Raw genomic sequence first — 15,127 nt, 5'->3', positions numbered from 1 at the left:
AGCCCAAGGTCACAACAGCAGTAAGGGGCACATCTTGCCAGTGCTTTGTTTCACTACTGCTAACTGTGCTGGGCCACAGTCCCAGAGACCTATGGAGGCTGGGGATGTGAGCCCTGGGGGGGGGGGCGGTCCCAGGCGCTCAACAGCTCTGTCAGTGTTCCAGTGGAAGGCAGACCAGAAATACACTGCTCTTTCTCTGTGGCTCCTGGGTTCAGGTCCACATGGGGATGTCCCCAGATGGGGGTGGCCCTGCTGGACTCCTCAGACACTCAGGTCTGTGCAGGGCAAATGCCTCTCCAGGCAGTAGTCTGTGGCCCCAGCCTGACCCAGAGCTGCTCCACCTCTGCGAATCCAAGTTCGAGCATCCTGATTTCTCTTTACAACCATCCTTGCAGCCCTGCAGCTCTACAGCTCTGCTACAACTGACTTTGCCCCCCACCCCTTCTGCTGTCTCCCTACTTATCAGCCCTTCCAGCCCTCCCCTCCAGCTTGACCCCCAAGGCCCACCTCCTCCACCTATCTCGCTCATCAGCACCTTCTACTCCCTCCTTCCCTGGTCCTCCCGCCACACACACCTTGGCAAAACCCCAACCTGGATCAATCCACCATCTCTCTCTCTTTTTTTTTCCACTCATACTCCAGAGCTGCTGAACAGTACAGGAGAAAATCACATAAGCAGAAGGCTTGGCATGGTCTCCAACCTCAGTTTGGGGAAAGAGAAAGACCACAGACTTTGGACTCAAATGCATCTGGTTTTGAATCCTGGCTCCATTCTAGCTGTGGGACGTTGGGCAAGTTACTTAACTTCTCTGGGCTTCAGTTTCCTACCCTACAAAATGGGGCTAATGATACCTACTTCACAGGAAGCTCCTGAAGATGATATGAGAGCCCATACAAAGCACCCAGCCCAGTGCCTGGCACAATGTAGGCGCTTGGCAAATGGGAGACTCCTTTTCTCCTATTCTCCCAAACTCCGTTCCCCCAACCAAATTCCCCTTACTGCCTTGCAATTCTGACCGTTTTTCTTGGAGTGCTCCTTCTCCCATTAGTCTCAGCAGATAGACAAGAAGGGGGTGGGAAGGGTTGAGGGGGCAAGGGGACAGAGAGAGGAGACCGTGGACAGAGGTTGAAAGGACTGGACGGAAGAGGAGCGAGGGAAGGGGGTGGGGGTTGAGAAGACTCGAAGGGCCAGGGTGAGCGGGCCGGCTCCGAGGTGGGGCTTAGAGGGCCCGAGAACAAGAACCCGCTCCCAGTACCAGGCCCGTGGCCCAGGCTCCCATGCTCTCTGGATCACTCACCAGGCCGGGGCTGAGAGCCCTCTAGGTGGTAGGAGAAGCGCAGGGCCCGGTGGTGCTGTGGACTGGGGCCGCAGGGTAAGACCCGGGGGCCTGGAGCAGCGCCCAGGCTGGCGTCCGAGGGTCCGGCAAACTGGGGATCCAGGGGGCCGCTGAGAGCGGAGCTTGAGCCCCTAAGCACTGGCAGTCCCGGCTCGGAGGCCCCAGGGTCCGTGTCGGCACTGACCGGTGGAGCGGCGCCGGAGGCGTTCGTGGTTGGGTGTTCGGGCTCGGAAGGCCCGGCGCCCCCCGGGGCTCGGTGGCCATGCATGGTCCGGGCCTGGGCGCGGGGCCCGGGCTCCCCGCTTGGCTCCAGCTCCTGGGGCGGAGGCGCGGGCGGAGGAGGCCCGGCGCCCGGCAGAGCAGCGGCCTCAGGCTCGGGGGGCGGGGCTGCGGGCTCAGCCCCACTGCGGAGATTCAAGCCCCCGGCCCGGGCCCGGGCCAGCAGCCGTGGCAGCAGTGGCAGTACCAGCAGCAGCCGCAGCCACCGCCGCTGCCGTGCCAGGCATCGCCAGCCCGGGCCCTGCGCGGGGATTGGGCTCGGCGGGGCCGGGGGCCCGCTGAGGAGCGCTGTCTATGCGGCAGCGGCTGGGTGAGGGTCGGGGGGCTGCGCTCGGCGCGGGCTCCCTCTTAGGAGGCGAGCCACTTCCGTGGCCCCGGGGCGAGCGGTCGGTCTGTTCGGTGTGCGGGGTCTCTTTCTCCCCGAATGGGAATCGATCTGGGCTCTCCTGACTGGTCGGAAAGGGTTCTTCCTCCCGCCGCAGCGGAGGCTGGGGGGCGGAGGGGAGGGGAAGGGAGGGCAGGGCAGGGGAGGGAGGGAGGAGAGGATGGCGCTGGCGGGGGGCGCGCGTGTGCGTCGCGCGCTTGGGCTGCGGGGCTCGCCCTCAGCCAATCCCTCTGGACGATGCTTCAGCCGCGGGGGCAGGGTAACAGCTTCGGCCTAGGTCTCCGCGGCGGCGGGCAGGAAGGAGACGGGGAAGGGGGGTGGGGAGGCGGGAGCCGTCGCTGAGGCAGCCGCAGCCACAGCGGCGCTGGGACCCAGTTACCCGGGCCCCGCCCCCTCGCCCGGGATTTGCGCTTGGCCACGCCCCCTGGCTCGGACCCGCCTCGCTTCTCGCTGCGACCGCCCTCAAAGGCCCTCCTCCCTCTTAAACATTCCCCTCGGCCTTCGTTCCCCATCCCTCTGTGGTCCCACACAGGCAAGTCTCTGGGCTCAAACCCCCTAATGTGCCTTTCTGTCCCTCTCTCAGGTCTTCCTCTGTCTGCTCGTCCTTCAGTCTCTTCCAGAAACCTTTCCACAGGTTCCAGAGTCTCCCTAGTGCTTGGCTCATAGAGGACTTGTCTTTGATACACTTCACTCTGCTCAGACCAGACCTTATGGTCCTTAACTTCGCCACTCTCTTGCCAAAAGCCTCAGTTCTCAGGATTGTTGCATCCGCCTGGCAACATCCCAACCTTGGATCAGTCCAACTGTCCGCTTTTTCCATGCCTGCGCAAAGGCAGCTAAACAGTGCTGGAGAAAACCGTTCAGTCTCACAGATTTGTGCCACTATAAACTCATGGTCCCCATCATCTATGAGGCCCTCAATACTGACCTGCAACTTTACTGTGTCCCTCGGCTGCTCTTTCCCCCATGCTCCACAGCAGCCCTTTCAAACCTCCCTTCTCCTCAAACCCCCAACTTTTCCATCTGCCCCCAAGCCTCAGCAGATGACCCGACCAGGTCCTACTTCACAGAGTAAACAGAAGTCACTGAAAGGAAGTTCTGGACTTCTTGCTACCAAACCTACAGAGTCCTTGTCCCTTCCCATCATCATCTAAACATATTCAGGTTGGTCTCTTCCATCTGAAAACAAGTAAACAATTGCTGAAAAGCCTCCCTCTCCAACCACCACCTTCTCCTCTCTGTAAGCTTCTCAAAAGAGTTGCCTACACTTAACTCTCTTCATTTTCCCACTTCTCATTTATCTTTCAACCCACTCCAGTCTGCCTCCACTACTTGCCTAATACTGCTCTCTCATCAAGGTCTGCCATGGCCTAGCTCACAAAATCTAATAGAATCTTTTCAGAGGTTATCCTACTTGACTTCTTGGTAGTATCTGGCACTTGTGATCACTCCCTCCTCCTTAAACCACTTCCATGACACCACACTCCCATTTTTTCTTCTACTGCTTTGTTTATTTTTTTAAATTTTATCTTATTCTGTTATGTTAGTCACCATACAATACATCATTAGTTTTTGATGTAGTGATCCACGATTCATTGTTCTCGTATAACACCCAGTGCTCCATGCAGTATATGCCCTCCTTAATACCCATCACCGGGCTAACCCATCCTCCTACCCCCCTCCCCTCTAACACTCTCAGTTTGTTTCCCAGAGTCCATAGTCTCTCATGGTTCATCTCTCCCTCTGATTTCCCCACCTTCCTTTTTCCCTTCCTTCTCCTAATGTCCTCCATGCTATTCCTTATGTTCCACAAATAAGTGAAACCATATGATAATTGACTTTCTCTGCTTGACTTACTTCACTTAGCATAATCTCCTCCAGTCCCATCCATGTTGACGTAAAAGTTGGGTATTCATCCTTTCTGATGGCTGAGTAATATTCCATTGTATATATGGACCACATCTTCTTTATCCATTCATCTGTTGGAGGGCATCTCGGCTCTTTTCACAGTTTGGCTATTGTGGACATTGCTGCTATGAACACTGGGGTGCATATGGCCCTTCTTTTCACTACATCTGTGTCTTTGGGGTAAATACCCAACTACCGCCTTGTTTAAATTCCTCGTTACTTTCCAGGCTCCTCTTTGTCTAACCCTTAAATGGCAGTGCTCCTTAGGGATTTGGCCTGAGCTCTCTCCTCTTTCTATGCTCTTTCCTTCAATTATTACATTCGCTCCCTTGGCTTCAATTATCATCTCTTTGCTGATGACTCCCATATTGATACCTCAAGTCCAGATATTTCTCCTGACCCATGCATTCAACTGGTTATTAGATAGCTCTACCTGAGCACTCCAGAAGCACCTAAAACCTCAGTTTTTTACCACCTCAAGGCATCCTCCTCCCAGCCTGTTTGTCCTTCTTTGTACATTACTTTTGTGAATGACCCCAAAGCAGAAACCTGAGTTATACCCCGACTCTTCTCTCTCCTCCACCCCCATGCAATCACCAAATCTTGTCGTGTTTACTTCTCAAATATCTCCCATATTTATTTATGCAGTCTCTTCATTTCTGCTGACATGAACCTAGTATAGGCCAGCACCACATCTAAACTGGTATACTGTCACAGCCTCCCTGTTTCAGTCTTACTCCCTGGAATCCCTTCTCTCCATTGTAGGCGGTGTGATTTTTTCAAAAGGTAAATCAACTCATATCCCTCTCATATTTAGAACCCTTCAATGAGTCCCCACGGGCTCAAAAGGAAACCTACCTTCTTCAACAAGGAAGATTAAGCTGCACCCTTGATGATTTATTTGATGCCGGCAGCCTCTCCAGGCTTCATTCTTGAGTCTAAGTTGAAAGTCTTAGACCATTCCTTAGTCTCTTTAGCCTCTGAGTCTTTGCATATGCTGTTGCCTCTGTGTGAAACTCCACATTTCCCCAGTTCCACTTCGTTTGTTCTTCCGATCTCTGCTCATTTGATGAATGTCTTTTTGAGCACATACCATGGGCCAGGCGCCGTGTGAGGCACTAGCTATGCAGCAGTGAATAAGACAGATGTGAACAAGACCATGAGTTTATGGTCTGGTGCTGGAAAGGACGGGAAGTGAACAAACACATAATTATAACACATAAACACACACATAATTACAAATTGTGATAAGGCTATATAAAGAGATAGAACAGGGTGATATGAGAGGGAGAGTAACGGGTGGGGGCAATTAAGTCTGAGGGGTCAGGCAAGGCCTGATATTCAAGCTGAATGTGAAGGAGTGGGAGTTAACCGATGAGTAGAGGCAAAAGTGTTTCACACAGAGGACACAGCATGTGGGAAGGCCCTGGGGAGAAATGTAAATGGTATACTTAGGAACTGTAGGAAGGCCACTGTGGCTGGAGCATAGTGAGCTGAGAGTGAGAGGAGTAGGATATGAGGTCAAAGAGGTAGGCAGGAGCCATATTATGTAGGGCTTTATAGGCCATGGTAAGGAGAATGGATCTTATTCTGTGAGCAATGGAAAGGTATTGAAGCAGTGCTTTTAAATGTGGGTCAAACTGCAGAAGGTACTGAAATCAAGTTGAGATAAGAATAGAAAATATTGATGTACCATAGAATCATGTAGGAAGGGTAAGTTTCTTTCATGAAACTTTTGTTTCAGGTTGTATCATATAAACTGAAACATGATGAAATAGTATCTCTATTTTTTATTAATTTTATTATGTTAGTCACCATACATTACATCATTAGTTTTTGATGTAGTGTTCCATGATTCATTGTTTGCGTATAACACCCAGTGCTCCATGCAGTACATGCCCTCCTTAATACCCATCACCGGGCTAACCATCCCCCCATCCCCTCCCCTCTGTTTCTCAGAGTCCATAGTCTCTCATGGTTCGTCTCCCCCTCTGATTCCCCCCCCCCTTCATTTTTCCCTTCCTACTATCTTCTTCTTCTTCTTTTTAACATATAATGTATTATTTGTTTCAGAAGTACAGGTTTGTGATTTATCAATCTTACACAATTCACAGTGCTCACCATAGCACATACCCTCCCCAATGTCCATCACCCAGCCCCCCATCCCTCCCACCCCCCACCACTCCAGCAACCCTCAGTTTGTTTCCTGAGATTAAGAGTCCCTTATGGTTTGTCTCCCTCTCTGGTTTCATCTTGTTTCATTTTTTTCCTCCTTTCCCCTATGATCCTCTGTCTTGTTTCTCAAATTCCTCATATCAGTGAGATCATATGATACTTGTCTTTCTCTGATTGACTTATTTCACTTAGCATAATACCCTTTAATTCCATCCATGTCATTGCAAATGGCAAGATTTGGGGGTTTTTTTGATGGCTGCATAATATTCCATTGTATATATATACCACATCTTCTTTATCCATTCATCTGTTGATGGACATCTTGGCTCTCTCCATAGTTTGGCTATTGTGGACATTGCTAGTATCTCTTTTGTAGATAATTCACATCTCCCGAATGCTGAAATACCCTACACTGAAAGGTTTTTAATTGGGGATTGAAGTGGTATGATTTAAAAAGAGTACTTTGGCTGCTGTGGATTGAACTAGAGGTGGGCAAGATTAGAAGCCTACTGTAGTCAGAGATAATGGTAAGTGGACTAAAGTGGTGGCTGTGGAGATGGAGAGATGTAGACAGATTTGGGAGATATTTAGAATTGAAAGGGGTTGGTGTGGTGGCTTGGGGGAGGGAGGGAGAGGGAGGCATCTTTGATGTGGGCTAGGTCATTCATTGAGATGAAGAAGACAGAAAGAAGAACAGGGTTTCAGGGGGAAGATCAAGGGTTCAGTTCTACACTCCCTTAAGATAATCAAGTGGAGAGGTCAAAGCAGGTAATGGTGTATACATCCCAGAGGAGAAGTCTGAGTTTCAGATATAAATGAGAGTTGTCACTATAGAGATGGCATTAAAAGCTACGAGAGAAGAGGTCAGTCTGAAAGAGAGCAAAGAGAAAGAAAGAGGATCCTTGACTGAGGTCAAAGGAACTCCAACTTTAGAGACTGGGTGAAGGAGCAGGAGGTGGCAAGGAGACTGAGAAAGAAATAAAGAGATCGGGATATAACTAGGGTTGTGTTGGAGATTTTTGAAAAGAGTACTGAGAAGTCAACTAAGACGAAGATTGAAAAGGGTGCATTGGATATGACAACACGGATATTGGTAGTGACCTTAATAGCAGTTTTGGTGGAGTGGTAGGGGTGAACACCAGAATGGATGAAGAGGGAATGGATACACCATTGGTAAGAGTGTAAATTGATACAACCACTCTAGAAGAAGCTGGACGTTTTCTAGTAAAGCTGAATGATGCAAATATTCTATGACCCAGCCTTTTTAGGTATATATCCGAGAGCAGTGGTTCTCCCTGTGTGGTCTGGGTTATCCTGGGGGCAGAAGTGGGGGGCAGGGAGCCAAAACCATAATGCTAGTAAGGTGTTATTTGCTTCTTTTACTCTCATTCTCTCAAGATTGTAGAGTGGAGTGTTCTAGATAACACAACATATTGAATGCAGAAGCAGATATGAGAATCCAGCTGTCTTCTATTAAGCCATATGCTAAAGAGATGTGCAAAAACGTAAAACAATGCCACTCTTCTCACTGAATTATTTTTGTTTTGGAAAATAGTTATTTTTCATGAAATATGTTATTTATTTGAAAATGATGGATTTATTATTATTTTTAATTAATATATTGAAGCTTTTGCAGTTTTAATTTCTAATGCAGCAAGTATCAATTGATAAAACCCACATTCGTGAAAGCTCTTTGAGGTCTTGCAGTGATTTTTTTTTTAAGATTTATTTATTTGAGAGAGAGAGAGAGAGCATGCACGAGTGTGGGGGGGGAGGGGAAGAGAGAGAGAGGGAGAGAGAGAATCTCAAGTAGACTCGGAGCCTTGTGTGGGGTGGGGGCTCGATCTCATGACCCTGAGATCATGACCTGAGCCAAAATCAAGAGTCAGGCGCTTAACCTACTGAGTCACCCAGGCTCCCCCCCCTTTTAAAACATTTATTTATTTATCTTACAGTGAATTTTAAGAATGTAAAGGAAGTCCTGAGATCAAAAAATTTGAGAATTGCTTCCCTAGAGAAATCCTTGCACATGTGTACTGGGAGACACTACAAGAATATTCACCAAAGCCTGTTAGTACGAGCAAGAAATGGAAACAAGCATGGGATGAATAAATTCAGACATATTTATACAATGGAATACTATAAAGAAATAAAAAATGAATGAACTCTAGCTACACATAATAACATGGATGAAACTCAGAAAACCTAATGCTGATTCAAAAAAGTTATGGAAGAATATGTTTATGTAAAGTTGAAAAACATGAAAAATTATGCAATATATGGATACAGTCATATGTTATAAAACTATACAGAAAAGCAAAGAATGAAAAATGAAAAATTCAGAACAGTGGTTACCTCAGGGAGGGGAAAGAAATGTGGCTGGGGAGGGTACCCAGGGGGTTTGTCATTGAAAATGATCTGGTTTTGAAGCTAGGTGATGGGTATACAGATATTTATTATTTATTCAAACTGTCTGTATATGTAGATTCTAAAATACGTAAAGTATATACTGAAAAATAAAATTAATTTAACAAACAGTAATAATTGTATAGAGTGCTGGTGAGAGTGTAATTTGTTACAGGACCCTCCCTGAGATCAAAGGGAACAGAACACCTCCCTCATCCCCATTGAAGTAGAGCTAGGTGTATAGGCAACTCCACTGAGAAACTTGGCTGTGAATGGGAACAGAGCCCAGAGAGATAAGGTGATGGTAGGAGGAGGGTCAAAGAATGATTTTTTTTAAAGATAGGAGATACTAGACTATGCTCATTTGCTGCTGGGAATGATCCAGTAGAGAGGGAGAGGACAAGATGCAGAAGAGGAAGAGAAAGGAGGGGTTGGGATCTGGGACAAGAGGAGGAGAGGTCTTCAGGCCCCTCATTGTAACTGGTTAGGAACAAGACAAGGATGAACACAGTTACTGGGAGGTTTAGAGATTTGGCGGTGGGAAAATGAGGGCCCAGTAACCATTCCTGATGTCCAATGGCTTCAATCTTGTCACTGAAGCATTAGGTAAGGCCATTTTCTGCAGAAAGAATAAAAATATTAGACTTTCTTAATAGCATGGTCGATAGAAATTTGTTTTTTTACTATTGATAGTTTAAAAAGTTTCAGCTTCACAATAATGTACATTTTTAGGACTTGTCAAATTTGGGAAAACTTCTGTTTGGTTTCCTTCATATATGAGCTCTAAGATGTTAGGGCATTTCAATTTTCTTGAAAAGTAACAAATCCTTAGTACTCTTTGATTTTTCACTGATTGTTAAGCAGGGCCTTAGAAGGGACCTGTGCAAATAAGGGGTCCTAAACCTTCACTGACTTCTGTGTAAATCTGCTTCTGGCCTCTTTGAACTACCTCCTCCTCCAGGAAGCATTCATTCTCTGATTGCCCCAGGCTGGGGTTCTTCCACAGAAGTTTATTACTGCCACTCATAGGACTTTTTCAAGTTTCTCTGAGCTAGGCAGGTTAGCCTTCTTCACTGGATGGAGGGAGCTCCAGAGGGTGAGGTGTCAGGACATGTGCACCTTGGCTTAGCAGGCTTCCATCAGTGTCAGCAAGCCTTCACTGAAGCAGTGTGTCATGGTGGTCAAACGTGTAGACCTTGGAATCAGGCAGACTAGAATTTGTTTGCACCTCAAGTGCATGGTCAGGGAAAGACTCATCCTAATCCTTGGTTCATGAAATACTTTCGCCATTGGATCCGGCTTGAGCTTCACTCCTAGTTCCTCTGTGTGACCTTGGCCAAGTTACTCATCACTCTGGGTCTCAGTTTCCCCATCTGTAAACTGGGAATGATGATAACAATACCTACTACGTCAGAGTTGTAAGGATTCAATGACAAAATCCATGCAATGCATGCACATTTTCTGGGACCTAATATTTAACAAACAGTAGTCCCCCATATGATTGGGACTATATTGTGGGTAGAGGATACAGTAGTGAATAACAAAGGCCAGGGCTTTGCCTTCCTAAGCTCATAGTCTAGTGGGTACCACACTGCCCAGTGCCAGCCCTGATACATCCAAGAGACTTGTAGGTTGTTGAATCAAGATGACCTTATCTTTGTCTCTATTTCTCTTTCTTATTTTTGACTGTCTCTCCCACCAAGTTCATCACTGTTGACCACCTCTCAGACACCCCCCATCTCGGTCTACATTTTGCTTTCTCTTGTCTCTCTGTTTACATCTCTCTGGTGGTTTCTCTTTCCTGTCTCTCCTATTCTCTTTTCATCTCTCTTCTCTTTTTGCTCCATTCTTTTTATATTGCGTATGTTGAGGATTGCCTTGTCTCCATCCCATCCCTATCTAACTTACGGTTCTCATCTTGGTCTGGGTCTCTGTCCTCATATATATAATACCACATTGCTCTACCTCATCTGTTTCTGAATTTCTCTGTGTTCCAGAATTTGTCTTTTCTATTTCTCTTTCAGTTTCCTTTGGCTCCTTAGCCTCTTTACTGTCTGCCTTTCTGTCTCCATCACCCTGTCCCTACTTCTCTCTGGTTGTTTCCCAGTTCTCCTCTTTCTGTTTGTACTGCTGCATTCATCTGTCTCTCTTCCCCTCCTATCTTTCTCTATTCTCACCTTTCTGTTCCATTCTTTCATCTCCCCTCCTCCCTGTAATATTTATACTCTTTGTCTCTGTCTCTCTTACCCCTCTATGTAGGTCTTTTTGCCCTCGTTTCCCTATATGATTCTCTCATCACCCCTTTTCTATCTCTTACGATTTCTCTTATTGGGTTGCTCTCCTCATGTGCCTGTCTTTTGTCTCCATCTCTCTGTCCCTATGCAGGTTTCATCTGTTTCTGTTTGCTAACTTGTCCCCAGTTCCCCATTCCTCTGTCTCTCTTCGTCACTGACAGAGTAGTCAGGAGTACAGTCACTGGTGCTAGATTGTTTGGATTCAAATCTTAGTTGTGCCTCTGACTTGCTGTGCCTCAGTGTCCTCATCTGTAAAATAGGGTTGATAATAGTACCTGCTTCACAGCATTACTGTGAGCATTAAATGAACTAGCACACACACAGTTTGTAGGGCCATGTCTCAGACATAACAAATGCTCAAAAATGTCAGCTGCTACATCATCAACCTCTCTACTCATCTTCATCCCTATCTCTTTCTGTCTTGGTTTATCTCATCCAAACACGCCCTTCCTAGATACCTGGCTGTTATCATCTCTGTGTCCCTCTCTCTCCTCATCTTTTATGTAGCTGCCTCTCTGACCTCATCTCTCTCTCTCTCCTACTTTCCTGCCTCATTTCTGTCCCTCTTTTTGCAGCTTGCCCACTCCATCTCTCTGTCCCCATCCTTATTTATTTATCCCCATTTCTAACTATTTGCTCCCACCTTTCAGGCCCTATTTCTTTGTCTCTGTCTCATTATCTCCTGTTATCATTTCTTTATCTGTTCCTCTCTTGCCAAATTGAATCTTTATCTATTTACTCTAAAAAATCTTATTCTGTTTGTTTCTCCTCATCTCCCTGTGTTTTCCCCTGGCCTCGCTGGACAATTTGGATCAGAATTGGTCTGGTAGATAATGTGGAACTATAAAAGGCTTTAGGAGGAAGAAGTAGGCCTGGCAAGAGGCAAGTGGCAGGGTGTGGAATTTCATGGCTCTGCCAAATCCTCCTGAAAGACAAGGCCTCTGAGGTCAAGGTTAGCATAAACCCCCTCAACCCAGCCTCTTGAAAAAAGACAAAGAATGCTGCAGTTATTGGGAGGACCAGGAAGGGGTATTTTTCTGAGTGAAATTCCATCCGGAAGCTGGAATCCAGAGCATTTCCTGTTGTAATGTTTCTTCCAGACTTGGAGAGTCTGAACTTGCCACGTAGCATGTGCACTCCATGCATATATTTCTACAGTGAAACACAGAGATGCATACAGAATCCTCACCCCCCACACTTAGAGACACAGACTTTTGCAGAGACAGAAAGATGTACATAGAATCACGAACCCTCATAGCTGCAAATATTGAGACATTGAAAAACACCCAGGATGAATCAACACTGGCAGAGATGCAGACATACACAGAGACACTGAGAGACCCATGGAATTACCCCCTCACAGCTCAGGGACACATAAGAATAGACACAGAAAAATAGCTACACAGAGAATCATCCAGCTAATTTCCCTTTGAAAAATTTTCTTTTCGTCAATTTTCATATAAATAGAAACACACTAGAGCATCAGGTGTAAACACACACATTTATAAAAGTGCACACATTCATATACAATCACGAATTTCCAAAGCACACAGAGCCATTGCTTTGCTGGAAGTACAAAGGTATCCAAACTCCCTCTGGCCCCAAATGACAGATATGCTGCTCCTTCAGGGCCCCTGTCTATGAAGGCACTAGGCAGTCAAGCCAGAAACCTGACTATTAGGAACTAGGCAGAAATAATTAGAAAATCTAGATAAAATTTAATTCCTAGAAAAATATAAAATGGCAAAAATGGAATAGCAAGAAGTAAAGAACTTGAATAGACCACTAAGTATTAATGAAACTGAAATGGTATGCAAGGACATCATCCCTTTCCCCCAAATCCAGGCCCAGATAAGTTTACAGGTGTATTGTGCCAGACGCACAAGGAATAGTTACTTTTCTTCTTATACAAGTTATTCCAGAAAATAGAAAAGGAGAGAAAGCTGCCCAGCTCATTTTATTAGTTTAGTACAATCTTCAAACCTTGAGTCTAAAGCTAGACAAGGATAATAAAAGAAAAGAAAATTATAGGCTCATTTCAATTATGAATATAGATACACAGATCCTAAATAAAATATTAGCTAATTGCATCCAACAGTATGTTAAATAATACATCACAATCAGATCAAGTTTATTCCAAGAATGCAAAGAGAATTTGTTCAACCTCAGAAAATCTATTGATGTAATTTGCCACATTAACAGACTAAAGGAGAATACGCGTATGATTATCCCAATTAATGTAGAATAAGTTGTTACCTTCTCACTTATGATGAAAACTAGCTATAGAAGGCAAATTTTTTTTTTTTTCTTTAAGTAAGCTCTATGCCCAACTTGGGGCTTGAACTCATGAACCTGAGATCAAGAGTCACATGCTCTACCAACTGAGCCAGCCAGGTACCCCAGAAGGCAAATGAAACTTGGTGAAGGTTACATACCAAAACCTTACAACATATTTTATACTAAATGGAGAAACTTAAGATGCATTTCCTTGAAGATTGAGGATAAGACTAGATACTTACTCTCACCAACTACTGTTTAACATAGAACTGGAAGTCTTGGTCAATACTATAATGGGAGAAAAGAAGTAAGTTGTATAAGGATTGGAAGAGAAGAAATAAAACCAACAGATTCAACAGACATACTATTAGAATTAAAAAAAAAGTTTGTGAGGAGGCCAGATACAAAACCAACTTATAAAAATCAATAGTATTTCTTTTTTTCCCCATTTTTTATTTGAGTATAGTTACACACAGTGTTACATTAGTTTCAGGTGTACAATTTAGTAATTTGACAAGTTTATAGATTATGCTATGTTCACCACAAATATAGATAGCTACCCTCTGTCCCATTACATTGCTATAACAATATCATTGACTGTATTCCTTTTTCTTTTCTTTTTATTTTTTTAATTAGGCTCCATGCCCAGTGCAGAGCCCAGCATGGGACTTGAACTCAAGACCATGAGATCAAGAGCTGAGCCGAGATCAAGAGCTGAGCTGAGATCAAGAGCTGAGCTGAGATCAAGAGCTGAGCTGAGATCAAGCATCAGATGCTCAACAGACTGAGCCACCCAGCTCAACTGTATTCCTTCTGCTGTGCCTTTTATTCCCGACCTGTTCATTCCATAACTAGAAGCCTGTATACCCCACTCCCCTTCACCCATTTTGCCTCACTCCAACCCCTTCCCCTTTGGCAACCATCAGTTTGTTCTCCGTATTTATAGGTCTGATTCTGCTTTTTGTTTATTCATTTTTTAGATTCCACTTCTGAGTGGAATTATTTGGTATTTGTCTTTGTCTGACTTATTTCACTTAGCATAATACTCTCTAGGTCCATCCATGTTGTCTCAAATGGCACAATCTCATCCTTTTTTGTGGCTGTGTGATATTCCATTGTGTATATATACCACATCTTCCTTATGCATTCACCTATTGATAGATACTTAGGTTGCTTCTGTATCTTGGCTATAGTAAATAATGCTGCAGTAAACACAGGGGTGCATATGTGTTTTTGGATTACTGTTCTCACTTTCTTTGGGTAAATACCCAGTAGTGGAATTACTGGATCATATGGCAGTTTATTTTTAATTTTTTTAATTTAAAATCAATTTAACATATAGTGTATTAGTTTCAGGCGTAGAGTTTAGTGATACATCAGTTGCATATAATACACAGTGCTCATTACATCAAGTGCCCTCCTTAATGCTCTACATCCAGTTACCCCATCCCCCCACCCACCTCCCCTCCAGCAACCCTGTTTTTTTCCTATAGTTAAGAATCTCTTATGGTTTGCCTCCATCTCTGTTTTCATCTTATTTTCTTATTTCTTCCCTTCTCCTATGTTCATCTGTTTTATTTCTTAAATTCCACATATGAGTGAAATCATGTGATATTTATCTTTCTCTGACTGACTTATTTCGCTTAGCATAATACCCTCTAGTTCCATCCACGTCGCTGCAAATAGCAAGATTTCATTCTTCCTGATAGCTGAGTAGTATCTCATTTTGTGTGTGTGTGTGTGTGTGTGTGTGTGTGTGTGTGTGTGTGTGTATACCACATCTTCTTTATCCATTCATCTATCTATGGACATCTGGGCTCCTTCCATAGTTTGGCTATTGTGGACATTGCTGCTATAAACATTGGGGTGCAGGTGCCCCTTCAAATCACTGTTTGTATCCTTTGGATAAATACCTAGAAGTGCAATTGCTGGGTCATAGGGTAGCCCTATTTTTAACTTTCTGAAGAACCTCCATACTGTTTTCCAGAGTGGCTGTACTAGTTTGCATTCGCACCAACAGTGTAAGAGGGTTCCCCTTTCTCTGCATCCTCACCAACACCTATTGT

General features: G+C 45.1%; 1 protein-coding gene and 1 long non-coding RNA gene across 3 annotated transcripts in view; one reads left to right on the top strand and one right to left on the bottom strand.

Moving 5' to 3' along the window:
- The window catches only part of FGD1 (FYVE, RhoGEF and PH domain containing 1), a 41,200-nt gene extending 38,898 nt beyond the window's left edge, over positions 1 to 2,302 (bottom strand). Inside the window, exon 1 of one of the 2 annotated variants that reach the window (XM_078064400.1) lies at positions 1,299 to 2,302. In XM_078064400.1, coding sequence (XP_077920526.1) covers positions 1,299 to 1,605 — 307 coding nt within the window. In that variant the 5' untranslated portion in view covers positions 1,606 to 2,302. The remainder of the gene's footprint in view (positions 1 to 1,298) is intronic. The other variant, XM_078064399.1, reaches the window with a different exon arrangement.
- On the top strand, positions 1,217 to 14,547 carry LOC118538602 (uncharacterized). The gene is made up of 3 exons (XR_004918698.2): positions 1,217 to 1,373; positions 8,040 to 8,154; positions 13,698 to 14,547. It is a non-coding gene; the product is annotated as an uncharacterized LOC118538602 (long non-coding RNA).
- Positions 14,548 to 15,127: the final 580 nt, after the last annotated feature.

The sequence above is a fragment of the Halichoerus grypus genome, chromosome X, assembly GCF_964656455.1.
Source record: "Halichoerus grypus chromosome X, mHalGry1.hap1.1, whole genome shotgun sequence".
Classification (NCBI taxonomy): Eukaryota; Metazoa; Chordata; class Mammalia; order Carnivora; family Phocidae; genus Halichoerus; species Halichoerus grypus.
This window is presented reverse-complemented; position numbering and strand designations above follow the sequence as displayed.